The sequence below is a fragment of the Alternaria alternata genome, assembly GCF_001642055.1.
Source record: "Alternaria alternata strain SRC1lrK2f unplaced genomic scaffold CC77scaffold_4, whole genome shotgun sequence".
Taxonomy (NCBI): domain Eukaryota; kingdom Fungi; phylum Ascomycota; class Dothideomycetes; order Pleosporales; family Pleosporaceae; genus Alternaria; species Alternaria alternata.
The window spans coordinates 1515412-1543048 of record NW_017306193.1 but is presented as its reverse complement, the minus strand read 5'-3'; the positions used below and the strand labels follow the sequence as shown (position 1 = coordinate 1543048).

General features: G+C 51.7%; 12 protein-coding genes across 12 annotated transcripts; 4 read left to right on the top strand and 8 right to left on the bottom strand.

Moving 5' to 3' along the window:
- Positions 1-2198, bottom strand: CC77DRAFT_1017768 (hypothetical protein). The gene is made up of 3 exons (XM_018524475.1): positions 1705-2198; positions 640-1652; positions 1-591 (listed from the first exon to the last, which is right to left on the bottom strand). Exons 1-3 carry the CDS (start codon positions 1906-1908, stop codon positions 168-170), a joined length of 1641 nt encoding a protein of 546 aa, XP_018389598.1. The 5' UTR covers positions 1909-2198; the 3' UTR covers positions 1-167.
- A 400-nt stretch (positions 2199-2598) lies between these two features.
- Positions 2599-6738, bottom strand: CC77DRAFT_1017767 (hypothetical protein). Its single transcript, XM_018524474.1, has 3 exons — positions 6210-6738; positions 4359-6148; positions 2599-4311 (listed from the first exon to the last, which is right to left on the bottom strand). The coding sequence occupies exons 1-3, from the start codon at positions 6370-6372 to the stop codon at positions 2929-2931; spliced, it is 3336 nt and encodes a 1111-aa protein (XP_018389597.1). The 5' UTR covers positions 6373-6738; the 3' UTR covers positions 2599-2928.
- A 427-nt stretch (positions 6739-7165) lies between these two features.
- CC77DRAFT_660908 (ADP-ribosylation factor 6) lies at positions 7166-8223 on the top strand. Its single transcript, XM_018532643.1, has 2 exons — positions 7166-7399; positions 7450-8223. The coding sequence occupies exons 1-2, from the start codon at positions 7351-7353 to the stop codon at positions 8070-8072; spliced, it is 672 nt and encodes a 223-aa protein (XP_018389596.1). The 5' UTR covers positions 7166-7350; the 3' UTR covers positions 8073-8223.
- Positions 8224-8598: 375 nt separating this feature from the next.
- On the bottom strand, positions 8599-9652 carry CC77DRAFT_1058663 (Clavaminate synthase-like protein; the record flags this gene model as incomplete). The annotated part of the gene is made up of 4 exons (XM_018528152.1): positions 8599-8697; positions 8753-9151; positions 9214-9419; positions 9634-9652. The coding sequence occupies 4 exons, from the start codon at positions 9650-9652 to the stop codon at positions 8599-8601; spliced, it is 723 nt and encodes a 240-aa protein (XP_018389595.1).
- A 1771-nt stretch (positions 9653-11423) lies between these two features.
- On the top strand, positions 11424-11969 carry CC77DRAFT_1058662 (hypothetical protein; the record flags this gene model as incomplete). Its single annotated transcript, XM_018528151.1, has 2 exons — positions 11424-11539; positions 11597-11969. The coding sequence occupies 2 exons, from the start codon at positions 11424-11426 to the stop codon at positions 11967-11969; spliced, it is 489 nt and encodes a 162-aa protein (XP_018389594.1).
- A 142-nt stretch (positions 11970-12111) lies between these two features.
- Positions 12112-14873, bottom strand: CC77DRAFT_660610 (MFS general substrate transporter). Its single transcript, XM_018532642.1, has 9 exons — positions 14430-14873; positions 14125-14369; positions 14034-14073; positions 13612-13982; positions 13230-13560; positions 13026-13169; positions 12712-12961; positions 12493-12649; positions 12112-12428 (listed from the first exon to the last, which is right to left on the bottom strand). Exons 1-9 carry the CDS (start codon positions 14590-14592, stop codon positions 12255-12257), a joined length of 1875 nt encoding a protein of 624 aa, XP_018389593.1. The 5' UTR covers positions 14593-14873; the 3' UTR covers positions 12112-12254.
- A 282-nt stretch (positions 14874-15155) lies between these two features.
- On the bottom strand, positions 15156-15752 carry CC77DRAFT_1058660 (Prefoldin, subunit 4; the record flags this gene model as incomplete). The annotated part of the gene is made up of 4 exons (XM_018528150.1): positions 15156-15348; positions 15428-15495; positions 15548-15682; positions 15738-15752. The coding sequence occupies 4 exons, from the start codon at positions 15750-15752 to the stop codon at positions 15156-15158; spliced, it is 411 nt and encodes a 136-aa protein (XP_018389592.1).
- Positions 15753-15960: 208 nt separating this feature from the next.
- CC77DRAFT_957282 (hypothetical protein) lies at positions 15961-19758 on the bottom strand. The gene is made up of 3 exons (XM_018535528.1): positions 19540-19758; positions 16867-19487; positions 15961-16818 (listed from the first exon to the last, which is right to left on the bottom strand). Exons 1-3 carry the CDS (start codon positions 19676-19678, stop codon positions 16033-16035), a joined length of 3546 nt encoding a protein of 1181 aa, XP_018389591.1. The 5' UTR covers positions 19679-19758; the 3' UTR covers positions 15961-16032.
- A 119-nt stretch (positions 19759-19877) lies between these two features.
- CC77DRAFT_1017762 (hypothetical protein) lies at positions 19878-22717 on the top strand. Its single transcript, XM_018524473.1, has 4 exons — positions 19878-20122; positions 20173-20340; positions 20392-21236; positions 21284-22717. Exons 1-4 carry the CDS (start codon positions 20014-20016, stop codon positions 22373-22375), a joined length of 2214 nt encoding a protein of 737 aa, XP_018389590.1. The 5' UTR covers positions 19878-20013; the 3' UTR covers positions 22376-22717.
- A 604-nt stretch (positions 22718-23321) lies between these two features.
- Positions 23322-23756, bottom strand: CC77DRAFT_1017761 (hypothetical protein). Its single transcript, XM_018524472.1, has one exon. The coding sequence runs from the start codon at positions 23735-23737 to the stop codon at positions 23462-23464; it is 276 nt and encodes a 91-aa protein (XP_018389589.1). The 5' UTR covers positions 23738-23756; the 3' UTR covers positions 23322-23461.
- Positions 23757-24430: 674 nt separating this feature from the next.
- Positions 24431-25770, top strand: CC77DRAFT_660571 (hypothetical protein). The gene is made up of 2 exons (XM_018532640.1): positions 24431-24890; positions 24947-25770. The coding sequence occupies exons 1-2, from the start codon at positions 24695-24697 to the stop codon at positions 25510-25512; spliced, it is 762 nt and encodes a 253-aa protein (XP_018389588.1). The 5' UTR covers positions 24431-24694; the 3' UTR covers positions 25513-25770.
- Positions 25592-27620, bottom strand: CC77DRAFT_660478 (UDP-Glycosyltransferase/glycogen phosphorylase). The gene is made up of 5 exons (XM_018532639.1): positions 27479-27620; positions 27396-27427; positions 27310-27344; positions 26874-27262; positions 25592-26827 (listed from the first exon to the last, which is right to left on the bottom strand). Exons 1-5 carry the CDS (start codon positions 27493-27495, stop codon positions 25762-25764), a joined length of 1539 nt encoding a protein of 512 aa, XP_018389587.1. The 5' UTR covers positions 27496-27620; the 3' UTR covers positions 25592-25761.
- Positions 27621-27637: the final 17 nt, after the last annotated feature.

The following is a 27637-nucleotide window of genomic DNA, read 5'->3' as shown; positions in this document are numbered from 1 at the left end:
ATCATTGGTATGCAACAAATATCCTAGCTAAAAGTATATGGTATCCCGCAACGCCGCAGAATGCACAACTATTGATAAACTCCCGAACGAGCTAATTGCTCAGCGCTCACACAAATAATGAACTATACAAGCATCGTATATATCGTAAGGCACGTCACAGCCCCAACTCAAGGTCTTTGTTCAGCATGATCAGACGTGGCGTTCGCCTCACTCCTGTCTGGTCCTACTTGATGTGCCGGGCTTTCATCCCGCCTCTCTCTTCTCGTCCGACCAGTAAAGACATCGCTTAGCCTGACACTGATGCGTCTATTTCTCCTATCTCGCGAACTGGCAACATCCTCAGCGCTGGCATTGACACTGCCTGCTGCAACATTACCGCTTTGATTCCTGCCTTGCTCTCTCAGACGCCGAAGAGCGCCAATCCGTTCTTCGGGTGATGCGTTGGGTCGATGACGAAGAGAGAGGATGTCGAAAAGCGCTGTACGGCGGCGATGTGATGAATCGGCTTCAGGGTTGAGAGGAGGGGCGAGCTCATTTTGATCTTGTGACGTGGAGGAATCATGGGAAGTCACAGGACGAAGGTCGACACGGCTGATGGGAATTAGCATACCAAGCATTGTGCATCAAAGAGCAGCTTACCATAATGGACATGTGCCAGACACGTTCAACAACCAAGGGTCTACACATTCTGGGTGGAATTTGTGATTGCAAGGAAGCACACGGAGATCCTGGCCCTTTTCAAAATCCTCAGTACAGATCGAGCATCCTAGAGCTTCGTCTGACGATGCATTGTCTGTGCCCGCCCCCACGCCTGTGGCAGCGGGCTGTGCAGGTGCGATGCCTGACTGATGCTCTTCCGATAGTCTTGGTGTCGCAGCTTGTATCGTCCTCGTTGAGTCGGGCAACGTATCCGGCGTGTTATTTTCGTGGTTCGTAGTTGTGGTTAAGCTGTTAGGTACTTCAGTATCTACGTTTGCACGATTTACATCTGCCGTCTCTGCTGTTGGTCCCAACTCAACGTCGGCAGGTTTCGCAGACTCCTTCTCCCCAAACTTGACGATTGGTATTGTGTCCAGTATAGCTCGCCCTAACCCCCTCGCTCTGCTTTGCCTTGGTCGGCCAAGGACGTTTCGAGGACCATATCGCTCCGGATGCCGGTGCGCGCGCACAGCGCCAGTAATGATGATGACGAGGAATAAAGCTGTGATGATTCCTGTGATACTGTATAGAATGATCATGGCAACAGCAGTGGACGGCGAAGGACCAAGTGGGTTTTGCTGGTATTGGTTGCTACCACCGGCGCTATTGCTTCCCTCATCCCGGCCTTCGACTTGCACAAAGTACTTCATGTAGGCAGGCAGGTCGATGATGGCGCCGAGTATCTTCGCTGAATCTTCCTTGTTCGTCATTGAGTATACAGCAAACTCCTCGATCATGTTTTGCGCGCTGTCCTGCGTGTAGTTGCAGTAGTTGGACGCCGTGCTGTACAGTATGACAGCCGATATGTTGGCTTGGGTATAAGCCCGTTCGAAGACGCTCTGCGGAGTGTCGAAGCCGTTGTAGTCGTTGATGTTACAGCTGATGTACGCGATTTCGTCATTGGAGATTCGAGCAGCGCTGGAGTAATTTGTATTGTATAGGTTGCCCTTCACCTGGTCCTAGTCAGCGCATGAAAAGCTGTGCGACACGCAGTGTTTGACGAACTGATTTAGCGGCTTCCTGGGTCAATGGGATCAACTCGGCAATCGTGTTTCCGTCGCCTTGCGCATCAGCAAGCGGTAATGTGCCATCGTAGAGATTTGGACGCGCGGTAGAAGTGTTGGTGGAGGAGATGGTAGCCGCGGAGACGGTTGCAAACAAGACACACGCCAACTGCCACGGCAGGCGGCAAGGTGGCACGAGCAGCATCTCGACAAGTAGCGTGGATGCGGCGCGAATCGTGTAAAAGGAATATCGCGCGCCCCAGGCACGAACGGGCTGGGGGTCCTTCTTATCGATGACCAGCACACCAGGTCCGACGCCCCATGGAGAGTTGGTCGCGAGCGCGGGGGTGCGGCTTCACTGGTGTCGGCCCTGAGAAGCACCCGACGATCCAAAGCGATTATACGAGGTGACAGATGTCGCGCTTTCCCACTATCATGTCGCGCGCGAAGGTCAAACAGCGACAAAGATATTCATATAGTAAAAGAGGGTCGATTGAAGCCTCGGCGGAGAGGCGCGGATTGCCATGGCGTATCGATTGATCTTCTCATACCTACCCGCTGACGCTGGCGACCCACTAAAACGTGCCACTCCGAGACTGCCGCACCATAGGCGCGCAACCTGCAACCGTTTCTCCAACCCACCCACGTTAAATCGCCGCATTGCCCCACTTGATCGGCTGCTACTTGCTGTTGTCGTCGCATCGTGACCTGTTAGACATATCCGCCCTACTCCGCCCATCTTCACTGCTCACACCTATGGTATGCTGCTGCGATGCAGTCGTCAGCCCCATGGCTGAGCGTCACCCCCCGGGCCGGCTCGATGTATCGTGAGGCTATAAGCATCAGCAACATCTTACTCCAAACCTGACGTCCAAGGATATCCCATCTGACCGCCTTGTCCATCTTCGCAGTCGTGGTTTGATTAGCTGGGCTATATGCGCTATCTCTTGTCGCACCTCAAACTGCATGTGAAAGAGACCCTCTAATATCACGGTCACAAACTTGATTCGGAGTGATATCTGTAAACCCTAGTGGGATCTTTCCATGAAAAGGTTGAGCATCTACGCCACATTATGTGCAATTCATTACTAGCTAGACCCAATGTACCAATTTTTCCTTTACGCCTACGCTATGTACCGTGTGTGTAACCTTCTGTCAAATACAGACAGTCATTAGTGTTCTCTTAATCTTCCTCCAGCATATGTAGACACCAAAACACGATGCTCTAATATGCAACACCACTACGACCCCTTGAAGGTGTTCTGAACGTCATGGACTGCACCTGCTGCTCGACCAAGCCCCCCAACGCTAAAGTGTCCATTGGATCAACTCCCATCTTCTGGAAATCGTTGAAGCCAGACAGATAGAACCCAGCAATGACCACAAGATACGACAAGATCAGTATAGAGCCTTTGAAGTAGTTGCTTTTGCCTTCACCGTACATGTACGACAAGAGAAACACACAGAGTATAACAGTTATCATATCCCACTGAGGGAAGATGAGAGTGAACGTCTGGCTCGCAGCGTCTTGGGCGGGAATATAGCTCGTGTGTATGGCACTGTAAAAGACGAGGGCCGGAATCTGGAGGAGACAAACTTGCAAAGCGTATGCAGAGCCAATCTCCATCGAGAGGGCGATGTTGCCGTTCATGGCAAAAGAGATGGCGTTTAGAAACTCTGTTGTGTTAGGCACCAGCGCGAACAGCGTGATGCCCAAGAACTTCTCGTCGATATCTGAGCCCTCAAGCACGCCATCCACGGTATTGACGAGTATTTCAGCAATGATGGCATATGCTAGAGTCGCCGTTAGAAGAATAGCTGCACTTTTCTGTCGGCTCCAATTCGGTGCGTCGTGACCTCCAGAAGCGTGTCCAGTGGCTGTATCGACCTCTTCGGGCGCAGCCTCCGTGTTTGTTCTTGTATGAATTGGGCGCTCAACGTGCGCTTTGGTCGATGTATGAGCAAGTTGGGCAGCTTTGCGTGGAGCCCTAGTAACATCGCGCGTTGCCAGAGCTGTTGTAGTTGCCGCGATTTCTGTGATTTGTCGCGCAAGTGACTGAGCAGCATCATCTGTAAGACCCTCAACGTGGAAAGAGTGATGTGAATGTGCATCACTGTCTTTAGGTGGTACCATATGCGGGGTGTGGCTGTCCGATTTGGAGGCCGGCCGCCTGTCGTCCGAGAAGTTTTGTTCTGGTCCAAGCCCAACCTCCTGCAAAGTCTGGCTGACCATACGCTTGTACAACTGGCTGTCGCGAATGTGTGCACGGGAGACGGACTGCCCAGTCGCTTGTCTGACAAACGAGGAGTGAGGGTAATCCATATGACCGCTTTGGCTAAGGCTACTTGCGCTCATTTCAAGTATCTTCTTCTCCTGGGCATCTGGTTCAGTCCAGATGGTAGCAGCATGAGTTCGAAGAGTGAATAGAAGACCGATGATGTAGGAGAAGAAGAGCATAGTAGCCGCAAACCAAGTGTAAGGCTTGACAGCTTCATTATAGAAGCGATCGTTCAATGCAGGTGTCTGTGAGTAATAGCATCTACGGCAGTCTCGTTCGAGGGGCACATGTCGGCTAGAGTGCACACATTGGTGACAGTTGAGCTCATGCTGATAAGTTTTAGCGGGGCAATGGAGGACGTCGGGATAAGACTTACGCTTCCATAGATCTGGTAGAACAGTGTTGGACCAAAAGCGCCAATGACGGCGAACAGGAGCATAGTCGAGGTGACACCAGCAGAGCGGACGTTGAACCTCTGTGTCTTACGCTTCAAAGCACCAAAGCACATGGATAAGCCTGGCAGGAACAGGATACCAGCAAAGATGCTACCGATGATACTTCCCTCGACAAGCTGGGCTTTGCCCTGTTTAAGCGCCACGCAATAGAGGAATACTTCGACTACCGTAGAAAAGAAAGCATTGATAGTGGCGCCTACACCCATGGAGGATTGAGCTGAGATGGATGCTACGGCTTGACCAATGAAGTATGCGAGCGGGATGATGGACAACAAGGCAAGGGTGAACAGCAGGAACTGGTCTGTCAACCAAAACTTCATCTCCAGGGCCTCGGCTAGGACGAAGTAGTCGAAGATGGTAAAGGCCACTAAGCCAAGGAGATTGATGAGGAAGATGTTGGTTCCATCAATGGTGTACTTCCAGTATTTGATTCCAACTGCGCGGTAGGTGCAGAGAAGTATCGAGGACGACTCTCCAGGACGGCGCACGTTGCCGTTATCAGAATGGAACGAGAGGGCTAGAGGGTGACGCCGCAGATGATCGAACAGCAGCAGTGTAGTCTTGCCCATAGGTATTGTAAAAACAAGGAACCAACACAGGGCCGAGACGAGGAACAGCGAAGGTGTAAGGAAACCGTAGAAGAATAGGAAGAAGACAACTCGACCAAGATTCCACTTGCCACGGCCAAACAGCCTTCTTTTAGTGTTGGCAGTATCGGTATGAAGAACATTGGCTCGTCCATCTCTGCCAAGCAAGCTTGTCGTTTCTCCGCCGGCAGAATCAACGCTGTTGCGTCTCCGGCCTATTAGAGAGCTCGTACCGGTTGTTGGACCAAAGAAAAGGCGCCCCTCTTCGATATCACCGCTCTGCCACTGCTCGTACTCGCTGATGCTACGACCCTCCCCTTCGTCCTCTTCTATGTAAGCCTCATCCTGCATGAGCTTGACGTACTTGCCGAAAGGATAGAATAGATAGCCGGCAAGGTGGAAAAGCAGGCGAGAGTATTCCTTGCAGCTCTCATTAAAGCCTAGCAGGGCGCATAGCAAACCACCGGCCATGGCGACGACAGCCAACCACCAACCAAAGATGAGGGTCCAGGCAATGTTGAAGAGCAGCAGCCATCTACTGACGTAGAGACCTGGCGATGAATGAATGTCTGCTTCAGCGTTCCGCTGCACCGAACGGCCCTTTTTATAGAGGGCGGGCTTCCAGATCCTGATACCGAAGGGATGCGTGACGTTGATAGCGTCCTGGCGATCGCGGAGGGTAAAGCTCTCTGCATCGCTCAAGTCGTCTTCTTCATCGCCGCCTCCGCTTTCGTCTTCGTCGTCTTCAGCTTGTACCGTCTCCTCACTGGACGAGGGTGTGGCGTCGGCATCAGCGGCCGTTGGCGCAGCAGCAGTCTCCTGCCCGGCTTCATCGTCTTCGGTCGAGTCGATGGTGGCTAGGTTGGGCGGCGGTGCGGCGGTGCGGCGCCGGACAGTCGATGGCTTGCGACGCAGCGGCGTCTGTCGCTGCTTCTTCTGCTGGTCCTGCTGGGCCTGGTCCAGCTCCACTTCTTCTTCGGCGTCGTCGACACTGAACTCCTGGCCCTTCTGTGGCCACTTGGACGATGTCGCGCGACGGCTCATGGGCGGCTTCTTGGGTTTGGTCGAGCCTTCGGATGTCGTCGCGTTCTGCTGGCGGCGCTCGATTGCAGACGTGATGGAGCCTGTAGTCGCGTCAGCCTCGTCCACTCTGCTGTTCTCTGGCTGTCGGGACGCAGCTCTTACCATAGCCAGAGGGCTGCATGGCAGCTTGCGGGCGTCTGCGCGCCGAATCCGTGCCTGACGCGCTCTGCGTAGGCGTGTCGCTGCCTGTGCCATAGGTGCTGCTCCGGCGCGACGTCTCGGGCGACAGCTTCGCCTTGCCTCCGGTGGGCGTCCGATCGTCCATGGTGGTGTCGCTGTGCAAAGAGCTCCAAATGTTTCGACAGGTGCAAGGGCAGCCAGTCAGACCATCTGTAGCTCAACCTTGTTTCGGGTGAGCTCGTATGGTCACAGCTCAAACAGTCAACTGCGAGGCTATCTATCTGCCCACGTCACGAATCGGCCGCCGTACGATGGCAACTATTAAGTGCGAGCAAAGATGCATCACAGTGCTGGACGTGCCCCTCTGATGTGTGCATGTGTGTGGGAGCAAGCTGCAGATGACCTCGTTGGACGTCCGATTTCCCGGCGATCAACTGCACCAGTCGGGCATTTAGCGCCGAACCTCTCACTTTCCTCCAGATAAGATGCACTGCCAGCAATCGCTGCACGTAATGCACGGCACCCGCGGCAACACAATATACGCGTCTAGGCGCTACTTGGGGCCAGTTCTGCTATGTGGTCAAGGTGCCACCATGGCGGTGCCCAGGTGATGTCATGCTGTGGCTAGAGTTCCCGTAGTCTCGCTCTTGCATGTCACATGCACGCTTCACTCGATTGGCTCCTGCTCTTGTGCGGAAAGCGATTGAAATCAGCCAAAGAAGAACATGAGTGAACGACGTAGCCCACGACATAGCAGCACCACACTCAACATCTTAGACTAACTTCACCCGCAGCTCGTCACATCAGACGAGTCCTTGACTATTCCTGGACATTACATTCGCAAGGTCCCTTGCGCCATCAGTCGTCAAACGTGGTGAATCCTACACAGTAGAAGCGCGACAACACCAATCGCTTGCAATATGATCCAATCGCCGCCCAGACAGAGCTCAACTTGTAGAGCCTGTGATGAAAGCTCAGGCGGAATGAAGAATGCCGTTGTGTTGATCAGTCGCTCGGTGCTTATCGATAGCGGACGACACGTTCCAGATCAACCGCGCGCCGTACATGATCGTCACCCGTCCACCATGTGAAGCGCGCGCCGACTGAACGCGTCGCGCAAAATATGTATCACCTTTTCAAGTCCATATATCTCCATGCCACGAGTAAGGAAGGTGCGCATTCAAGTCTCCGCAACCACCAAGACAAGTCTAACAGACCCCAGAGTACTCGGTTCTTCTCCTCGGTCTCGACAATGCCGGCAAGACAACGCTGCTTGAGCAGATAAAAGGCACCTACACGCCTTCCCACCCCAACCTCAAAACTGTCCCGACGGTCGGACAGAATGTTGCTACCATCGCGCTTCCTCCTCCAAATCCACCAATATACCTCAAGATATGGGATGTTGGTGGCCAACACAGCCTTCGTGGGCTGTGGCAATCCTACTACAGTAGCTGCCATGCTATCGTCTTCGTCATAGACAGCAGCGATGTCGGCAACGCTACTCTTGCTGATATGAGCGCGAACAATGCAGCAAGCATAGAGGATATCGGGCGCCTGGACGAGTGCAAGATGGTTCTAGAGAGCGTCTTGGCCAACGAAGATGCTAGCGGCGTTCCCATTCTAATACTCGCCAATAAACAAGATCGTGAAGATTGTGTCGAAGTAGTCCGGATCAAAGAAGGCTTTGTGAGGAGAGTGTTCGAGGGAGAAAAGGGTGGCAATGTGAGGGACAGCAGAGTACTCCCGTGCAGTGCTCTCACAGGAACTGGCGTGCAGGAGGCGGTCGAATGGTTATGCAGCAGGATGGCTTTCAACAAGGAGGCAAGACCACCGGTTATGAGGTAGCTCCAGACGCCAAGCTCAGCACGATGTCATGAATATACCCGCATTTTTATCTACTCCTGCGTCAGAAGCATCTACTTCAGATTCTTCCTTTCTCTGCATATTGTTTGACAACTTCGTACTTTCCTGATGACTCCCTCAAATGACTAGAAGTTCTACATCTACAACTTTTTCTCGGCTAGAAATCTCCCTAATTAGAGGTATATTCACCCTTCTTGCTAGTTGGCTTGATTTATCGACTTTGCACTGAGCATCATGTGATCAGATTATATTAAGGACAACCTTGGATTGATCAGGTTGTGTTGATGAGCAAGGCAATTGCGAGCTTCTCTGGGGTTTCCCAAGGCTTTGGAACACTGGAGATCAACAAATCTATATTTATGTATGTTGTGTCACAGGCCATCAGTCTTAAATACAATCAAGACCATGGGACGAGTCGATCGATCAAGATTCAAGTAGTGTCGGTGCTGCTCAGTACTCATGTTGACATATGAGGAGTCAAAAAACGCCTTGCTCTGGTTCTACAACATCAACTACTTCCCTGGGTGTTCGCAGCCCGAGCTTCCGCGATAGCTATATTCCAGTCATTTTTACTCGAGTCCAACTGATTGGATCCAGTCCGCACCCACTGAGAAGCATGTTAGCACGAACAGCTGGAATAACGTAGCATGGTCTGGTCATACCTCTCCACAGCTCACGGGCTCATACCTTGCTACCTCACCCTCCGCGATGCAACTGTCTAGTACACCAACCTTTTCGTTGACATCGAAGCCAAAGATGAAAGGCATACTGATGCGATGTTCTTGAGCTCTCGAAGACACTCTATGCACGGTGCTCACAGATCGATCATTGCCTACACGCTGAAGGAAGTATCCGATATTGACCACAAACGTGCCAGGAATTTGTGTCGCCCCAGTCCACCGTCCTCCTCGAGTCAGCACTTGTAGGCCGCCAGTCAAGTCCTGCCACAGCAAAGTAAAGCACAGACGGTCATTGTGAGAGCCCAGCCCAACATCCTTGGACACTGCAGCTTCAGCAGGGGATTTTCCCGCGTAAAAGTTACATACACCATCGTCTCCAGGCTTGAATGCGGAGGCATGGAATCAGATTATGTCACACATGCATCTTGTAAAGACACACTTACATGTGTGACCAGATCGTCGAAGTAGTCCTCATCGAGGTCGAGGGCCAGAGCAAAGACGCGAATGAGACGGGGTGCGAGTGCAAGGCATTCTTGCCAGTATGCGGTTGACCCGTCTTTGAAGTTAGGAATGTGCTGCGTTCCTTCCCATACGAATTCCTCTCCCCTGATACCTGCAAGGATCTCGTCCGGGATTGATGACAGCGACGCTGCAGGAGTATGTAAACGGGATGTTGGGAGTGGGGAACGTCGTCATCGTTGTGATTGTTGGCACAGGATTGTTAGATAGAGGCATCAGCGGAAGACAAAATGCATGAAGTGTCAAGATGGGTATACTGGTAGCCACATGCCTACGAAAAGTGAGAGTCAATCGGGCTTCCTGTTCATTATCAAGACCCCACTGACGCTAACCATGATACGTACCAAATGCTTTATGCCTCATATGCTCACACTCTACCGATATGGACGTTCTCGTCCGATCGACAAGTACATTAGCGGGCTTCCCCTTTTCCTAATACAAACCATGATACCTCGATAATCCATGAGACTGATAGCACTGATGCTGTACGACTGCCTCAATGTGGCAAAGCTTGATTGTCTCTCAGAATAGCAGAACAGGTGGAATATTGGCTGGAGGCTATGTAATACAGAGCGAAGTCGACCGGCCAAAGAGAGATACTCCCGGCTGGTCAAAAGCTCACGTTGGGTGTTACAGAGTCGAGCATTGGCTCGATGATACGAGGTACATTTGGTCTAAAACCGCTGGCGACTTCCTCATTCAGGTCAATGAACAAAAGCATTTGAAACTCTTCATCGATGTATACCTGGGCACAATGCATTCGACTAGTGGCAGTCGGGCTGCATATCAGCAGATATCAATTATCGTTATCTCCACCTAATCCTCCATGCCCTATTCCTAGCTCAGGTCTACTGAGTACGTCTTACCTCGGGACGACCAGAGTTCCTGATATTTGAAGTTGGCACAGCTACTGCCAGCTTATAAGCCAGGTGCGAAGTCCGGCAAGATGTTCACTGCAACGATTCTCGTCTCTTCAAAATGGCTGATCTTGAGCGACGAAACTGAGTGAACACGCAGGAGAAGACGACGAGCATTGGTGTCGATAACTCCATATCCACTGAGGAAGGCCACACAATTAATATCTCTGACACGTATACCGGCCCTCTCGGTGCAATCTCCAGATGGTTGGAAGGATATGGGATCGAATCGAGAGGTTTTCAGCATGTACTTCCACAGGAACGTTCCAAGCAATCGATATGGGGTCTGTCCTTGACATGGTACGTTTGTACTTTTGAAAGCCCAAACCATCCTGATTTCCCGCAGAGCATCCGCAGGTCTGACAATATCTACGTTCACGGTTGGCTTTCTAGGGCCGTCAGTGTTCAATCTTACATATAGGCAGACTGCCGCTATCACATGGACGCTTTTAGGTTTTGGTACATGCTGTTCTGGATACTTGACGACCTTTGGCAAAAAACATGGCCGTCGCGCCCTCGTGAATTCGCGTTACACATTCGGTCATTGTGCAAAGATGATCATGTTTGTTCTCAACATTTTGACCGAGATGATATTCGGATTTCAGGCCTGTATACAAGGAGGTCAAACGCTTGGTGTGATGTCAAAAAGAAATCTCCGTATTATATGAGGCATCTTCATCATCGGTATTTTAAGCTGGACCATCGCGACGGCTGGATTCAGCTACGTTCGTTATTATGAACCCATAGCCTGGATATTTCTCATGATTGTGGGTAAGCTGATCATGTTTCGAAGCCTACATGCTAACCGTGTGTAGGTTTTCATCAGCCTTTACGCCGTTGGAGCTTAAAGCTTCACTATGAAGGCCTCCCCTATCATCGAATCTAGAAGTACACAAGTTAGCCTTGGGCTTTCCTTTGCAGCCATAATTCTTAGTTGTGGTTCAAGTTGGGTGGCCGCCTCAGCAGACTACTATGTATACTTTCCCGTAGAAACACCGTCGTGGGAAATATTCGCCATTGCCGCCTCCGGGATCCGGATGCTGCCAGCTTTCGCTATAATCTGTGGTGCTGGATTCGCGTCAGCGCTCTGGTCAAATGCGGAGTGGGCCACTACATTCGCCAATAGCGATGGTTAGTCTGCCGCGCTGATCGAGTACGTGCTACGACCACTCGGAAACGTTAGATACTTGCTTCTCTTCGTGCTGTCGTTTAGTATGATGAGTAACAACGTCTTCAACTTGTATTCGATCGATTTTTCGATGCAATTATTTGGCACATGGCCAGCGAAGCTACCAAGGTTCATCTACACATTCCTCAGTGTTGTCGTGACCATGTAAGCTCCCTAATACTTGCTTCGTCTGTCGTGGCTTCCAGCTGATGTTTCTCATAGTGTGGTTGCGTGCGTAGGATACAATTCCCTCAACGATATCATCTCCAACTCGGGCGCTGTCATTGGATACTGGTCCGTCGTCTACTTCGTCCTCATTTTTGAGGAATCGGTCATCTTTCGACCAGTACGTGGGTACGGTCTTACCGGCTGGAATGATCCGAGGACCTTATCAATGGGCATCGCAGCCATTTTGTCGTTTTGTTTTGGTGTGGTAGGCGCTGTAGTTGGTACGGGACAGACCTTGTACACTGGGCCAGTTGCAGCGATGATTGGTGATTATGGTGGCGATATCGGCACATGGCTTGCTTTCTCTTTTGCTGCTATTGTCTATGCTGGAATGAGATATATCGAGGTGAGGAGATTCTATCGTTGAGTGATTTGTCGGTCTGATCTTTTCGCCACCTCCTATCACGTTCTAACATCGCGAAACAAAAGAGTTCTTGTGGCCGACAGTGACCGGTGTTCTATATGCGGGTTAGGATGAGTGTAGTGCCGTAGAGTCCTCTGATATAGTTAAGTAAGCAAGCTGACATCTGAGACCCGAACCAGCTACGTGGTGTGTGGTCCTTAAGTACAGCGTGAGGAGCGTCTACAGCCAGCTACTATGACGTCGTCGTTTGCAGTGTGAAGCATGTAGATGCTGCAACTCAATCATAGCCTACACATCTTCCTTCGCCTTGATCTCGTTTGTCTCAGCGCTGACTTCATTGGCCATCAATCTCGCTCGCTCTTTCTCCTTCGCTCTTTCGCTCTCCCTCTCTTTCTCCTCTTCCATCTTCTTCTGCCTCAAATACTGACAGAATTTACTTCGATCCCTCATCGTACCACCCCACTACAAAGTCAAAGACATGAGATCAGTACATGTCTCGAGTGAATGACGTACAACCGTAACTTACCTTTATAAACACAAATGGCACAACACAAAGCGCCAGACTAAAGAAGCCTAGTAGACTCGTCGCCCACGCCACACCCATAGCCCTATACATCGGCTTTGCAGCGAACGGCAGCACAGCACCGAAAGAAGACCGGGATAATGAGGCGGCGGCCATTGCACTACATTTGTGAAGATACGGTTTAGTGAAGTCTGGTATATATTTGGTATAGTTACAACTTACCTTGCAGCAAAAACTTCGTATGCGTCAACGAGGTAATTGAGTAGCGCCATGAATAGACACAGGTAACCCATGCCAAACAAGATGCCGGCAAGAGTAGGCACGATCCAATGTATGCCTTCTCTACTTGTCCAGCCAAGCCAAAACGCACTGATGACGAAAAATGGACCTGCTATACATGCTAGAGGTAGACGACGCATCTCTTCATTCTGTGACCAAGGCCGATTAAGACGTTGAGAGCGTGCCAGGTACCCTAATGTTCAACGTGCAAAGTCAGTGCACGTTTCACACACAGTTAGTATGTGGAAGATACGTACAGTCCCAAGAAAGGTAGATACCAGCAGAGATGACTGCACCGACGCCAATGGGGAGAAATGCAATGCCGGTCTCTCCAGCATTAAAGTGATAGATGCCTTGGAATATGATGGGATAGGACTGTAAAAATATGTAAAAAATGGCATCTGGAAGAGAGGTATCAGCACATCGCTACCGTCGCGTATCAGCGAAGAAAATTGGCTTACAGGCATAACTCAGGTACAAGCAAGTGAACAATACCAAAGGCTCGAAGCAGATCATGCGCAACGGTCTAGTCAAGATGACAGTGACGATGTGGTTCAAATCTGTCTTCTCTAATTCCAGCGGTGCTGCGATCCTTTCATCACCAGTTTCTTTGCGTAACCGATGAGCCCGACGCTTCAAGATTGTTGGACCATATGTCTCATCAAAGAAGTAGAACAACGGCCATGTTGCGCCGGCGAATATAGCTCCAACCCAGAAGGCCCAGCTCCAAGAGACGACTGCAATGTAGCCTGATACCAAGGGGCCTAGAATCGGGCCAAAGGTTGTCGCAGCCTGTTGTAAAAGATGAGCATAGGATATTCGTTGTTAGCGAAATCATCTTACCATGAAGATAGCCATACTCCTACCACGATACTTGGGGTTGTGATATATGTCCGCGCATATACCACCAACAACGCTGATGGCACAGCTACCTCCCACGCCAACCAGCAATCTGAAGATTACTAGCGCTGCAAAGTTCGGTGCAAGAGCTGAAGCGACCGAAAAGATTGTGAAAATGCCGAAAGAAATTACCATAGTTCCCTTGCGGCCGTACGATTCCGACAGTGGGCCCCAAAGCATAGGACCGCATGCATAGCCGACAAGGTACATTGAAGTCGGCAAAATGAGTTTATACTCATCGTACTCGTTGAAGTGACGGGATATAGGGACTGCAGCACCGGCTGCTAGGCTCGAGGTCATGGTACTGTTCATGACTATGTACAGGTCAGCTCTCCTAGCTATAAAAGTCGGACGGGGTTACTTGCCGCTCATGATGGCCACGAGAAGGGCGTAGATCTTCTTCCACTTCATTTCTCATCAGCCTTGTATCGCTTTTAGTACCGCACATCAACTCACACGACCCCAGTTGTTGGGGTTTTCGGGATCTCCGTCTTCAAAGCGAATAACACGTCGGCCACTCGCATGGCTATCGTCAACGCTCGACATTACCGAAGAAGCATTTGATCTTCCGGGCGAACTAAGCGTTGATGGTGTTCGCGACGCAACTTTCTCAATTGCGTCTTCCTTTTCAGCATCGGAAGAATCGTCGACATCTTTTCCAAGTTCCCTCAATCGCGCAGCACGCGAACTTTCTACGCCGGCTATGTTGACCCGTTAGTGGAAACTAGCCCCAACATCACACTGAGAATGAGCATGCGTACTGTGATTCCTCGAGCTCTGCCAACTTCTTGAGCTTTTCTGACTCTTCGATGTAAAACTCCGGACAAGAGCGACCGGCGATGTGATAGCCTCATGCCCCGGTCCTAAGCCTTGCTGTTCCCGGGAATAACTTCTCTCTAGATCGGCACTGTCCATGGTAACCATACGAACGATAGACTTGTCTATCAGCACTAAAGCCTCGGACGGACGACATGTACTTTTGTAGAAACGGTGGGAATCAAGAAATCGATGAAATAGATTTAGGTCTAGAGTGGAAACGCTTGACCCCGCGCACTTAAATCAGCTATCCGAGGTGCTTTAGTATGTGCCACAATGCCCTTGATCGATAATGATGTGGCTGCATGTTTGGCTGTCGATCACAGCGTTACCCCATTTGGAGTAGGCGGGGCTTGACCTACGAATGGATGACGGGTACCGTTTAGCTACCCATGGGAAACTAAGCACCATAGGGCGTTGCTGTGCATCGGCTGGTTTACCGATGCGCGGCTCCCAGGGACACCGGAACATCGCTGCGAAGCTTGCCTGGAATGAGTCACGTACATGGGTTTTTCTGCGCATCTGTTTAGTCCGACGGCATGCATTGGGAACGCCGATTCCGAACTTGACCTTATCTCGGAAAGGAGCCATCAGATTGAACATTGGTTCAACTCTGATACTGGATTTTCTATCGGTAAACACAAGCTGGAAGCCCATGACTTCTGCGTTGCTTATGTTTCAAGGTTGATGCTGCGTCCAAACCGTCCATAAAGGGCCTTCTTTAACTCCCCCATCTCTTCTTGAATGCCTTCTAGCTTGGCCTTTAGCGCTTCTACCTCACCATCAATGTTCTCTGTGGAAGAACTTAGGAGTTCGAGAACCTGCGGCTGTGGTAAAGAGACAAAACAGTCACCCACTTTGTACCTGTGGCTGTGATTAGCTTCATGATAGCTATACTACCTCTGACGAGGGCCCACCTTGCAGCGGATCACAAAAAACTTACGGTACTTTCTCCTCTTCATCGACGAGCTCCAATTCGCCCGAGATCTCCTCCAAATCTTCCTTCTCCTTCTGCGATTACGTTAGACTACATACCGACCAACGGCGGCGTTTCGCAGCATACAATCTTGGCCCTCAGCTCTTCCTCGAGGATCTCCTCTTTTTGATGCAGCGAACTGAACTTGTTGATCTTCTCTTGATCCTCACGGCGCACCTCCAGATCCTCGCTCTGAGCTGAGGCCTCTTCGTCTTTGGTGAGCTGCCACAGTTAGCGCCAAACTGCGGAACACGATGCAAAAATCGTCGACACTTACCATACGGCGCTGCATCGTGATGCTAAGCGATTGCGGATGGTTTAATACAAATCGAGTTGAATTGAAGCTGAGATGAATCAAAGAGTGAAGTGAGCGGTGTTGGTGGCTACACTCCGGCGTTGCTCGTGCCTTCGGGTACGGAAAATGCCAAGACTCCTACGAGGCAGGGGCGAGCGCCCAGCGCAGTGGACTTTCAAAATCGTTCAAGACAGCCACACTGAGGACCACAACGACTCAAATTTGATATATGTACTTCAGCTCGATTTTTGCCGTGACGATATGAGCATGTATCCTACTAAGCTACCCTCTCGAATGTGGCGCCATATTCGTCTCTCTTCTCTACCAATTTGCTGCTCGTCTGACTATTCTGCGCATCGCTAAGAGCCCTCACGATATCACTTTCTGCCTTATCTCTCACCAGCTTCCGCAACGTCTGTATCAAAAAACCAGAGAACACATCTACTGACCAATCGTCCGGCACGATTGCCAACACATCAGCTACATCGAGCCAGCCTCCAAAGCGTTCTAGAAGTTCACTTGTTCGCTCAACACGTTGTGAAAGGTCTTCTATAGTCAGGAACTCTTTTAGCAGGTGTCCGAACATGCGTGACTGCTCAGGACGAGTAGGTATCTGGCTATGCGAAACAGGGGGTGCGCCTGGCGTAGCACGTCGATGTATGGAGGCGTAACCATACAAACAGTAGCTTATAGCAGTGTTGTAGTCGCCGAGACCATGGGTGAGCAGTTTTAGCGCTTCTTCGTGTCGTTCTTGTCGGCCATTCAAGATGATCATTTCGGAGACCAGCTCTTGCTCATATGGCTGTAGGCGCGACAGAACTGTGTTCACATCGTAAGAGGATGTCTCGCTAAGTAATTGGAGTAGACGTATACGCGCATGCCACCATTCTGCAGCAAGAGCATTGTCGTTTATGAAGGAGAAGTACGTTGGTTTGGGTGGCTCCAGGATACGGTACGTCTCGTAGCTTTGCGACAGCGTGGCCCGCGATCCAGCGTTGCTTTCGAGCTCATTGATGACGCTGTCGAGATAGAAAGCAATGAGTTCATTCACATACTGTGGGTGCTGTGAACCATATTAGCGAGAGTCACCTAATTATACTTCTAGTCGTACCTTCTTCTGGCCGAAGACCAGATATTCCAGGTAGTCTTTGACCGCGCCTGGCGCTTTGTCCCTGAGCAAAGCAACAGCTCGGGTAGGATCAAACTTGACTCTACTCTGATCATCGGCGAATACTTGAACACCGAGTTTGGGGTTCCGATTAGCTAACCAAGCGCCGTATTCTTCCACAAGTCCCTGATCCCGAATCTTTCGTAGGTAGTCGCGCACCTTCTGCTCGCCATCTACAAGTTCCCCTCCCTTGTCTTCTTCGCCCTCTATGATTCGTTTCCAGGTCGCCAGCACGTGTGACGCCTTGACGGAAGCCTTGCAGTTACCTTGGTACAAGCGACTGAGCAGAAAGAGACGCTTGAACTGCTCTAGCAATTGAACAGCACGGTCGAAGCACTCTACTTCCTTATCTACTAGGTCATAGAGTTCTGCTCGTTGGGCGCCTGGACTGGAGGTACCTTTCGCGCTGCCTTGGTCCAACAGTAAAAGAATATGAAGCAGCGCCGCATCGACACTCTTAAACACTGATGGGTCGTTGGTCACACTGGCCATTCCTTTTCGCCGTCTCCAAAACTGAAGGTAACGCTTTACGAAGTGCAAAAGATTATCACCAAAGGGACCATTGACGTTTGTTGGCATTGCAGAAACGTCGTTCTGTTGCAAAAAATGCTCTACCAGGGTCGTGATGCCGCCGTAAATTTGTATGCCATCAGATCCTTGAACGACCTCTCGATAGAGAATCGGCATCAGGCTCAAGACAACGCGCGGATCCATCTCGCCCTCGATGAGCGCTTGTTCTGTGATGCGCTTCTCGTTCTCGAATATGATGATGTCGGCCTTTGTACGTAGGACCACGTCCATGAAGAGCATGAGCGAGGCCTTTTGACGAATGTATATGAGACTGAGGTATTCAGACTCATTTTGCGGTTCTCGTCCTCGAATATCGCCTAGTACTTTTTCTATGGCCCCTCTGGCGGGCTGAATGCGTGCCACATCTCCCACCTGCGCATACTGCGCAGCTTCGATTCGAGAATCTAACTGGGTCACTAGTGGATTGCGTACCGTCCACCATATCTGATCACCAGCCCAGACGACAATTTGAGACTGCAGTTTGGATAGGCGCTCTGCAAACTCACGATCGGCGGCTGCTTGGCTCTTTTCAACCCGAGTGGCCTCTTCTGCTGCTTCTTCGGTCGGAGTAAGTTGCAGTTTCCGAACGGTTAATTTTGCGCCTACTTCTGGTATCACGAGATCGAAAGGCTGCACTACGGTGCGCATACCTATAGGCGTCGATATGTAGGAGCCTTTGCTGTGCACTGGCAATCCGAGAGGACTGAAGTTGAGCCAGTACTTATCCACTTCGCCAGCGCTCGGATCTACATCCCATCGCTGTACCTCGACACCATAGGTAGTGTTGCCTTGTGATTCTCGATGAACGACGGCTAGCACGTAGCCTTCTTCGGCGTTCATGTCGGGACTGATAGATGCTGAGAAGTCCATGCCCGAGCCGTCGACAGCGATGGCATCAGGGTAGCTACTGAATTGAATACTACCCCTGCACATGTCCCCGTCGAGATTTACAAACATGCCGACACCTTGATCAGAAGGTGTTGTGCCGACCGTTAGTAAGAACTCGTTCGGATTTGGTGATGCGACGTGAGGTTTTAACGGGATGAATGGCGGCGGTTGCGGCAGTGGTGGCTCCTCAGCTTGTGGCCTATCTTCCTCTGTCGGAGGTGGCGGTAAAGGTTTGTCGGGTGAGGTTGCGCCGCCACGAGGACGACTAGACGATCTCTCAGAATGTTCACCCCCCACGGGCACTCGCGCAGGGGAACGGGCAGGGGCTGGTGACATGTCCCGGGACAGCGACTCTGGTACATCGAACCCATATCGCTGCGCCGGAGGCTGTGGACTTGCTGTTCTAGAAGGACCGCCGAGACCAAGCACATTCAGGCTAGTACTTCGAGCATGACCACGCTGCTCCTCAGGGCCTCGCAGATGTCGATCTGCAGAAGAAGCGCTTCTAGAGGGTGCACTAGGTACGGTCGCCAAATGCTCAGCAGCTCCACCGACATCACCAGCATCGGGGTCCAAGGATGAGATGGGGAACAGGCCTATCTTTTGCTGATGTACGATGTCTAGGAGGGCATACGAGTGCGCATCGGCAGCGCATGAGAAAGTATCTCGGCGGACGGAAACCAAGCAACCTCCATACTCGATTGCTTTGATCGCTTTTGGAGGGGAGTTCTCGGATATCTGCACCAGTCGTAGTCGCTTCTTCAAGCCAATGACGACGACTACACCATCCTCAGAAGACCCATTGACGTCCTCGTTCAAGTCCACACCTCCAACCCAAAGACATCCGATTGGCTTGAAGGTCGAGTCTGGGCTCAGCTCGGGTAGCGAGTAGATGGAGAGGGTGTTGTTGCACAGTACGCAGGCCTTGCTGATCTTGGGAAGCAACAGGATCTGCTGCACGCCAGGCCCACTGTTGTCATTGTGCGGCGGCTCCAGCCGGGAGGCGATGATGGCAGTGGGTTCTTCGGAAGGGTCGTCGGTCTCTGGTGGTAGGAGGACGAAGTGGATGATCTCGGAGGCGGATGTCCCAACGTAGAGATTGCCGTCTAAACGCGTCAGTATCTGGCGAGGCGCACGTGTACACAGGGGCGCGCATACTCCATACTTCTACACATGTGATGCGCACGTCTGTAGAGGGGCCGTCAGCGGACAGCGGTAGGTTTGCGACGAGCTTGCGGAGGATGTATGGGCCATCGAGCGGAGGCGGTCGCTGCGATTGGAAAGATGCTTCTGCCATGATTGTCGACCATCACACGCGCCATGACCGGCTACGGCAGTGACATGTAGGATGCGCGCATGGTGGATGGTGGAATGCGCTCGTGTTGCCTGGCGAGCTATGAGTGCCACAGCCCACCAATTAGGGCCGCCCAACGCCGCACCTTCCGCGGTTTCACGGGAAGCTGTATGCATACGTAACCAACTCCAGCCCATGATTCCCAACGCGCCGTGAGAGCACATTCGAGCACGCTTGACCACGGCCGTAGGAGCTGCCAGTCCTTTCGCATTCCAGCTGCACATCGTTCTTGCACCACGGCCGGCGACCGAAGCGCACCAATGGAGGGCGGAGTCGACATGGACGAGAGGGCCGAGACTCGAACAACCGCCGAGAGGCAAGAGTCCGGCGCAGAAGACGAGCACGAAGAGGAGAACAAGTTCCAAAAGGCTATTGGCGCGTGGCGGAGTACGAACATGCACGACCAGCATTATGGGCCAAGGCTAACGATGCGCCAGACATCGATCTCACCACGCTCATTCCGCAACTCGATACTGTAGCCTCGGATCTCGTCGCGCACCAAAGAGACACGCTCACGCAAAGAAAAGATCTCGCGCAGAAGACCAAAGACTTCCGGAAACTCGACGATGCCAGCAAGCTCAGCGACATCAAAGGCCTCTTGAAGTGTAAGCCTCGACTCGCGCCGCCCATCGTGCTCTGCTAAGTCAGATTCACAGCATACCAAAACTTCATTGATCTTATTTCCAACCAGTCAAAGACGGTGCAGGCCGCCTTCTTCCAGGTCTACTCGCCGCTCTCTGAAGCACCCGACCCGTATCCGCTCCTCGAAGCCTCCGTCGACTCGCTTGTAACCTCGGAAGAGCTTGTGCCCAAACTCACGTCCGAAAACGAGCGCCTGCAAAAGACGGTGGCGAGTCTCACTACACAACTTGACGAGTCGGACAAGAACTTGGAACAGGAGCGTGCAGCGAGGAAGGCCCTGGAGGACAGCCGGGACAGCAAGATCAAGGATGTGGAAGCATCATGGTCGGCTGTCCTGAACGAGAAGCAAGACAACTGGGAATCCAAGGAGAAGAGTCTAGAAGAGAAGGTCGAGAACCAGGATCGACTACTAAAGGAACTCAAGGCCAGTTACGAAGTCTCACAGCGACTTGGCCAGGGGGAGGCCACTGACGAAGAAGGCGGCCGGGGCGCCACTGCTGCGGAGCTTGAGATCGTCAGCTCAGAGCTCGAGCGAACAAGCCATCGATTGGCCGAAATCACGGCACGAAACGAGCAGTTACGCCTCGAACTGGCCCAGTCTGCCTCCGCACCAGCGCAGCAGCTTGCTGCTGAAGATGACCCTGCTTTCCTGCGACTCCGTTCCGAGAACTCTTCACTCCTGCGAAAGCTTGAGAATGCGCGTTTCGAAAAAGACTCCGACCGAACACGGCTCGAAACTGAGACGAGAAGCTTGGAACGTGAAATCAAGTCACTCAAGAGTGAGAAGGAAGCTCTTCGCGAGAAGGTACTGAAGTGGAGCGATTACGAGAATGTGAAGCAGGAACTAGAAGTGTTGAAGGTATGCTTCTCAAACTGCATTTCCAAGCCCAAGCTAACTTGTGCTAGTCGATTGAGTTCGCGACAGGCGACGATGACGACGAAGCCACCGAGGTCGCACTCTCACAAAACAATGCGTCTAGCAAAGGCAAAGGCGAAACACTCGAACAGCTGCTACTTGCTCGCAACAAGAAACTCAGCAACGAACTTACAGTAATGCGAGTCTCACACCAGGATCTCCAGACCAGACTTGAAGCTCTGCAAGAAGAACTCTCCAACACAAACATGGACTTGGAAAAGTCACGACAACTCAACGAAACACTGGAAGCCGATCTTGAGAAAGTCCAGCAAGAGGCGACCAATGCCTTTGACCCATCTGGCATGTCAGTCGCCGGGACTTACGTATCGCGTTATCCACAATCTTCCTTTGCCGGGGGCCGAAGAGGCCGCTCATCACCCACTTCGTCCATCATCTCTGGCTTCGACAACTCGTCGCAAGCCCCAACATTGGCGTCTCTGCGTGCCGGAGGCGGTGGTGTCGAGCCCATGGGAGGCGGTTCTGGTATCCTCCCGATGATTACCGCCCAACGCGACCGCTTCAAGAAGCGCAACTCTGAGCTCGAGGCTGAGCTTCAAAAGTCCTACCAAACAGTTTCATCATTGCGAAGCGAGATTGGCGCGCTACAGAAGGACAATCTGGACTTGTATGAGAAGACGAGGTATGTGAGTAGTTACAACGCGGTCAACCGAGGGCCAGCATCCAGCGCCTCGAGTTACGCTACCAACCCTAATCCCTCGGCCATCAACATGGGCGACGGTGGAGGTTCAGCGGTCGATACCAAGTACCGATCAGCCTATGAATCTAACCTCAGTCCCTTCGCCGCGTTCCGAGGTCGCGAAAGCGCAAGGGCTATGAAGCGCATGCATCTCTTCGAACGCATGATCCTGCGGGTCACCAAGTTCGTACTTCAGACACGAACAAGTCGCAACATCTTTGCGGGGTACTTACTGGCGTTGCATTTCATGGTGTTCTATTTCTTGTTTAGTTACGAGGCGAGTGCAGGCGCAGCGGTCGTTGTTGGACCAAGTGTACCTGGAGGGCCTGTTCCTGGGCCAGAAGATGCGGCGGCGTGGCATAACGAAGACGAAGGAACGTCGTAATGGGCTGAGAACTAGCGAAGGATCAACGTCTCCAGACGTCTGTACTATTATGGTGGTCTTCAGCATGTGGGCGTTTCTATTCTGGACTGGCTGTAGCGTGTTGGCCATGTCGCACGCCCTGGTTGTTTCAATGAAATTGAGAGACCTGTTTAGTGTGCTTGACTTCCAACAAGACGTATCGTGACACGACAGACGGTCTGCTTGTTTTTGATCGGCCTCGTGATGACCTACGAAGCAGCTTCTTCAGAGGCCCCAAGAGACCAAGACATGTGCAAATACGCACCTGCAACAAGCAACACCAATAGCGAATGTCAATAACCTCGCCTTGAGCCTCCTACAGGCCCCAATTGCTTGCCGTGTAACCCTTTCTGATATTATGGTGCATCGGTTTCTTGACTATATGGCGGCTGGTAAAAATGTCGCGTGGCGAATGATCACAGGAAGATCTTGGATATGATACTTCGGTCTCCATACTGACGTGTACTTGACCGAAAAACGTACAACGGAGAGACGGCAAGGAAATGAGCCACTCTTGACCCAAGACTGCCAAATCTTTCTACAAGCGCGAAGGACGTTCCACGGTTATGTATGGTGTCTTGCAATATCAGTATTTCTGTATGGGTTATTACCAGTTTGCAAGGCGACACGCTCATCCATGCCCTCCTTCTTAGTCTTTTCGTAGCCGATCAACCGCTCTCGACAATCGTCGACCAACGAACCCACTGTGGAAACAGAAATGCGGCATGCAAGTGCGGAACACAAAACAAGTTTGACATGCACGACATCGACATCCCTAGCCAGCCAGCGGCGGGTCGACAAGCTAAAGCAAGAACATCATCCTAGAAACCCGTTCTGCGGCCTCTGCTGCCAATAGCGAAGCGCTGGCATAAGAACGTTCGAGGCGCCCTTCCTGCCCACGTCTGCCATTGGTCGGCCACTGTGGATACTTGAGTGGGAGATATTAGCTGTCATTTCTCCGCTCGATGTAGTTTGTATTAATAGTCATTATTGTGGATTTGTGGTCTTTTTCTGGGAGAGGTACCTTCTACTTTAGGCATGGTAGAGGATACGGCTTGTTAGGTAGGTTCACCGGGTACATGGGTACTTTAGCAGCTGAGATTGTGTGTAGGACGGGCGGCTCTGCGGGTGGTGGGGATGCAGAACGAAGGGAAGGAAATTGGAAGGACTAGGTGTGGAGAGAGCGACTGCTGGACCCGGTGGTTGCAGAGGTTGCAAGGTCACGCACTGTAGTAGAGGATCTTGGAGGTGTGCTATTTTCGATACAAACTTATCGCTGAGAGGAATATCGAGGATTTGGACGCGGAGTGCTTTGTGATGTTTACTCGCACAGGAGGGCGGCATCCGGCTGACTTAGTTGAAGAACCATCATCAAGTATCTATCTTGACAACCACATAGCCTCGATGACATACTCCCATCAGCAGCCTCGCATGTTCAGAATATGTTCCGCATCAGCAGCTCAATACACATAATCTCGCTCCCGAACTCTTACCAACCTCCCCTCCGTCCAGCCCCCAAAATAGCCATCTCGCCAGCGATCCCCACGGGCGTCTACGCCAAAGACGAACGTAGTATAGTGGCCGTCAAGCGCTTCGGTAGATGAGCGAACCACAACGCACGAACCTTCTGTCCCCTCCCTCTCGATTCTTGTCAGCCAATCGTACCCTGTCTGGCTATATTTGGGGTCTTTTTCTACTTTAGCGAGCGACACGGTCTGGTTGGGCAAGTGGAACTGGCGGTAACGGTTGATCGGCTTCGTGTACATGGACATGTAGGATCTGTGTGGAGCGAACTAGGCGCTGGGGAAAGAAAAGATGGCTGTCGTGTGCTTGCGACGTGTGGCTGCAGTTTCTATATAGGAACATGGCATAGACGGCCTTGTTCACGGTTTACTCACCCATCAACGCGCTCTCCTACGCTCGCCCCTCACCAAAACAACTGTTCCACTTTCGTGCTTTCCTTGACCTTGGGGCTCTTTCCTTGAATAGGTTTTCGCTGTTTACGTTCCGTCTTACCACGTTTTCATCTCGCTTCGACGTGTTCCTTTCTTACATTACGGATCTCGTTGCTTCCGACAAGGTCTTGTAATAGATCAGCACCCTGACCGATATTCTATTCCAAGAAAAGATTGCACGCATCCTAGCAACACCGGCAAGGCTCACATCCACTTCACATTCGTGATATAACATCATCGCCGTCTCGTCCACTGGATCGACATTACACAACATCCAACACCCGGCAACCAGTACCAAGCACTCGATCCATATTACCGCCAAGATAACACAAGTCGATAATCGAACATGATCTTCACTACCACTCTCGGCCTTGTCTTGGCTCTGGCCCCGACTGCCCTCTTCGCTGCTCCAACACAGACTGTCGACTCGATAGCAGCACTCGTCCCGAGACAGCATCTGGCGGGGCTGCCAGCGGCTTTGTACGACGAGTTGAGGAAGACAGACTCACTATGTGATCTGTCAAATGTTGCACTGCCTGCTGGTATGTATCTGGTTCCTTCCAATAACGCATGGCCCATAGATGCTAATAACAAGTAGCACCCACACCTCTCGCTGCCCCAGCGCAAGGCACCACTCTCCGCCACATCGCTATAGGTCGCGGCACCCAAAACTACACTTGTGCTTCATCTTCGTCTTCCGATGTGCCCAAAGCTGTGGGCGCTGTAGCCACGCTCTTCAATGCAACCTGCGATGCCGCCCGTCTCAACGTCAACACACTCGCCGAGGTAACCACGCTCGCACTTGACTATGCCATTCCAAACTCCGCCGAAGCAGAGCAGCGGATATCAGGCCACCACCAGTTCACTGCCGCTGGTGTCCCTCTCTTCATGCTGGAAACCGACAAAGTTAACTACGGCCGCGTCGAGTGCAAGGTCGACAGCAAGAGCGCCGCACCCCAGGCCGCAGCCAAGGGTACCAACGGACTTGGAAGCGTCCCATGGCTGAAGCTGAACGCCACCGTCACTAGCGAAGGCACTGACCCCTGGGCTTACAACGAGGTCTACAGGATACATACCGCTGGAGGCATGGCACCCAAGGACTGCAGTGGAATCGAGGGAAGCTTTACCGTTGAGTACAGCGCGCAGTACTGGTTCTATGCATAAGCAATAATGGCTTAGCTGCGGTTGTCAATTGTCCTTCTTCTTCCCCTTGTACAGAGCATTTTCATCGGCGTTCAGGGCGCAGAGTACCGGTTCAGCGTTCTGGTAAAGCATACAAGCCTACGGGCTTTGGTAGATAGCACTACTTTTCTCACGATGTCTGTCAAGCCTATAGATGGCGACAGCAATCGTAATATTCAATCGCAAAAATTTTTCCTCATTATCTTGATTATGCTCGACTGAGGTCTTCTTTCAACTGTCTTCGAGCTGTTCTCTTTTCGATTTTCGATACCTGGAACTTCTCTTCCTGAGCAGTGTTCCTTTGTCGGCGTCCATGTCAACCATAAGCCTTTTCCCGGACTCTTGTTTTGCCTGGGAGATCTTCTTAGGCCAATCCTTACAGATGTCAATCCGTGATCTGGGTGCAAACATTTCCAAGAGGAGGTAGATCAAGTAGTCGACGATGACACAAATACAAAAGAGCTTGCCCGCCCAAATCCCGCAGCCGAAATATCTCTTCAACCTCTCGATGAGGGCAAAACTTTGCACACCCGCGCGACCACGGGTGGCGCTCCAAGCGCCAGCTGCGCCTGCACCCTGATAAAAATCACTGTGACTGATGACGCCACTGATGCCATCATACACCCTCTCCGTTCGTTGAGCTATATCGGTCCAGGAGTACATCTGCTTTACTTGGTTATGAAACAGTTCGGTCCGGACTTTGCCGGCTCTCAGTTTGGCGATAGCACGACCAGTAGCTTCAACAAGCTCATCCTCTTCAGGCGCCGCAAACTCTACCATGTGTGTAGGCAGCACCTCGGGAATTCCACCGACTCGAGTTGCCACAACATACAGACCGCAGGAAGCAGCCTCCACGATGACCGTACCAAACGCCTCCGTCAGTGAAGGGCATAGATATATGTGGCCACGAACCATAACGTCTCGGACTTCCTCGTGACGGACTGGGCCAATCATGAGAACCTTGTCTTGTAACACATTGCGCTCGATCATTTGTTCAAGATCGATGGCCTTGGGTCCATTACCAGCGATAATGAAGCGAACGTTCGGGTTTGCGGCCACAATGTGGGGTATAGCGGCAACCAAGAGGTCTGTGCCTTTGTTATAGTAGAGTCGCTGAATCACAATGACGGTTATGGTCTCATCCGGGTCCATGGGCTGTCGCGGTCCCGGTGCTTTCGTGTGTCTAGCATCGACCACATCGTGCGATAGAGGACGGAAGTTCTCTGCAACGACGGCGTTCGGGATGACGGAAACCATGAGAGGGTCCAGTGAGGCTCGAAGTACGGTGTTTTCTTTGCTACAGCCTATCAGCATATGTCAGACGATACGAATGAGACACGCACCAAGTGTGACTGACGCATATGACATGGTCGACATCGCTCAATGTGAATTTGAGGAGCTTGTTGGTAAGGATACTCCCAGCATCCGCAAAACCAAACAGGCTATGGTCTGTGAAGACAGTTCTCAATCCCATAGTCCGTGCATGCAATATGGCCTCATGGCACAGACTACTCAGGCTGGCGTGTCCATGTACGATTCCAATGCGCTCGCGAATAACAATATTGCGGAAGATGGGAAAGAAGGAGAAGACGGTGGGGAAGGTGGTCTCGCGGTAGATAACCCAGAATGGGACGTAGTAGACCTTGAGACCGTTGGTAAGATATCGGACGCCTTTTCGACCGTTGTACGCATGTGTGATGACGATGACCTTGTGTCCACGATCTATGAGTTTCTGGTTGTGTTAGGAATGTACAGGTGGGGGATATTGAGCAGACTTGCACTTGACAATTGGTACATATGACTCTCTACTCCTCCTGAAATATATGAGTACTATACTGTTCGAAATCGCATGACATGGCCCGTACCGGGTTGGGGGTAGAAGTTGTCGCTAACCATGCTGTTGCGCGTGAGCTCTTGCCATGATGCAGGGTCTGGATCCAGAACGTACGCAATGTTGTAGGGCATGTTGGCGGATTGTAAGGACTGGCTCCTCGCATCTGCTCATAGAGAAGACACATGGCAGCTCAGGACATAGATGCGATGGTGACGCTGCATGAAGGCGTTGCTGTAAACATGGCGCTGTCGCGAATGGGTGCAAGGCATGGCG

Coding starts and splice junctions, on each gene's coding strand:
- CC77DRAFT_1017768 (XM_018524475.1), bottom strand. CDS start 1,908: ATGCTGCTCGTGCCACCTTGCCGCCTGCCGTGGCAGTTGGCGTGTGTC. Junction 1,653..1,704: donor CCCAGGAAGCCGCTAAATCA/GTTCGTCAAACA, acceptor GACTAGGACCAG/GTGAAGGGCAACCTATACAA. Junction 592..639: donor TCTGGCACATGTCCATTATG/GTAAGCTGCTCT, acceptor AATTCCCATCAG/CCGTGTCGACCTTCGTCCTG.
- CC77DRAFT_1017767 (XM_018524474.1), bottom strand. CDS start 6,372: ATGGACGATCGGACGCCCACCGGAGGCAAGGCGAAGCTGTCGCCCGAG. Junction 6,149..6,209: donor CATGCAGCCCTCTGGCTATG/GTAAGAGCTGCG, acceptor ACGCGACTACAG/GCTCCATCACGTCTGCAATC. Junction 4,312..4,358: donor TCTACCAGATCTATGGAAGC/GTAAGTCTTATC, acceptor AAAACTTATCAG/CATGAGCTCAACTGTCACCA.
- CC77DRAFT_660908 (XM_018532643.1), top strand. CDS start 7,351: ATGTATCACCTTTTCAAGTCCATATATCTCCATGCCACGAGTAAGGAA. Junction 7,400..7,449: donor CCATGCCACGAGTAAGGAAG/GTGCGCATTCAA, acceptor AACAGACCCCAG/AGTACTCGGTTCTTCTCCTC.
- CC77DRAFT_660610 (XM_018532642.1), bottom strand. CDS start 14,592: ATGGTTACCATGGACAGTGCCGATCTAGAGAGAAGTTATTCCCGGGAA. Junction 13,170..13,229: donor CTTGTACCTGAGTTATGCCT/GTAAGCCAATTT, acceptor CCTCTCTTCCAG/ATGCCATTTTTTACATATTT. Junction 12,650..12,711: donor TACGAAGTTTTTGCTGCAAG/GTAAGTTGTAAC, acceptor TCACAAATGTAG/TGCAATGGCCGCCGCCTCAT.
- CC77DRAFT_957282 (XM_018535528.1), bottom strand. CDS start 19,678: ATGGCAGAAGCATCTTTCCAATCGCAGCGACCGCCTCCGCTCGATGGC. Junction 19,488..19,539: donor CACATGTGTAGAAGTATGGA/GTATGCGCGCCC, acceptor TGACGCGTTTAG/ACGGCAATCTCTACGTTGGG. Junction 16,819..16,866: donor TGGTCTTCGGCCAGAAGAAG/GTACGACTAGAA, acceptor TATGGTTCACAG/CACCCACAGTATGTGAATGA.
- CC77DRAFT_1017762 (XM_018524473.1), top strand. CDS start 20,014: ATGGACGAGAGGGCCGAGACTCGAACAACCGCCGAGAGGCAAGAGTCC. Junction 20,123..20,172: donor GGCTATTGGCGCGTGGCGGA/GTACGAACATGC, acceptor ACGATGCGCCAG/ACATCGATCTCACCACGCTC. Junction 20,341..20,391: donor CATCAAAGGCCTCTTGAAGT/GTAAGCCTCGAC, acceptor TCAGATTCACAG/CATACCAAAACTTCATTGAT.
- CC77DRAFT_1017761 (XM_018524472.1), bottom strand. CDS start 23,737: ATGCCGCCCTCCTGTGCGAGTAAACATCACAAAGCACTCCGCGTCCAA.
- CC77DRAFT_660571 (XM_018532640.1), top strand. CDS start 24,695: ATGATCTTCACTACCACTCTCGGCCTTGTCTTGGCTCTGGCCCCGACT. Junction 24,891..24,946: donor AAATGTTGCACTGCCTGCTG/GTATGTATCTGG, acceptor AATAACAAGTAG/CACCCACACCTCTCGCTGCC.
- CC77DRAFT_660478 (XM_018532639.1), bottom strand. Junction 27,263..27,309: donor ATATGTACCAATTGTCAAGT/GCAAGTCTGCTC, acceptor TAACACAACCAG/AAACTCATAGATCGTGGACA. Junction 26,828..26,873: donor ATATGCGTCAGTCACACTTG/GTGCGTGTCTCA, acceptor GATAGGCTGTAG/CAAAGAAAACACCGTACTTC.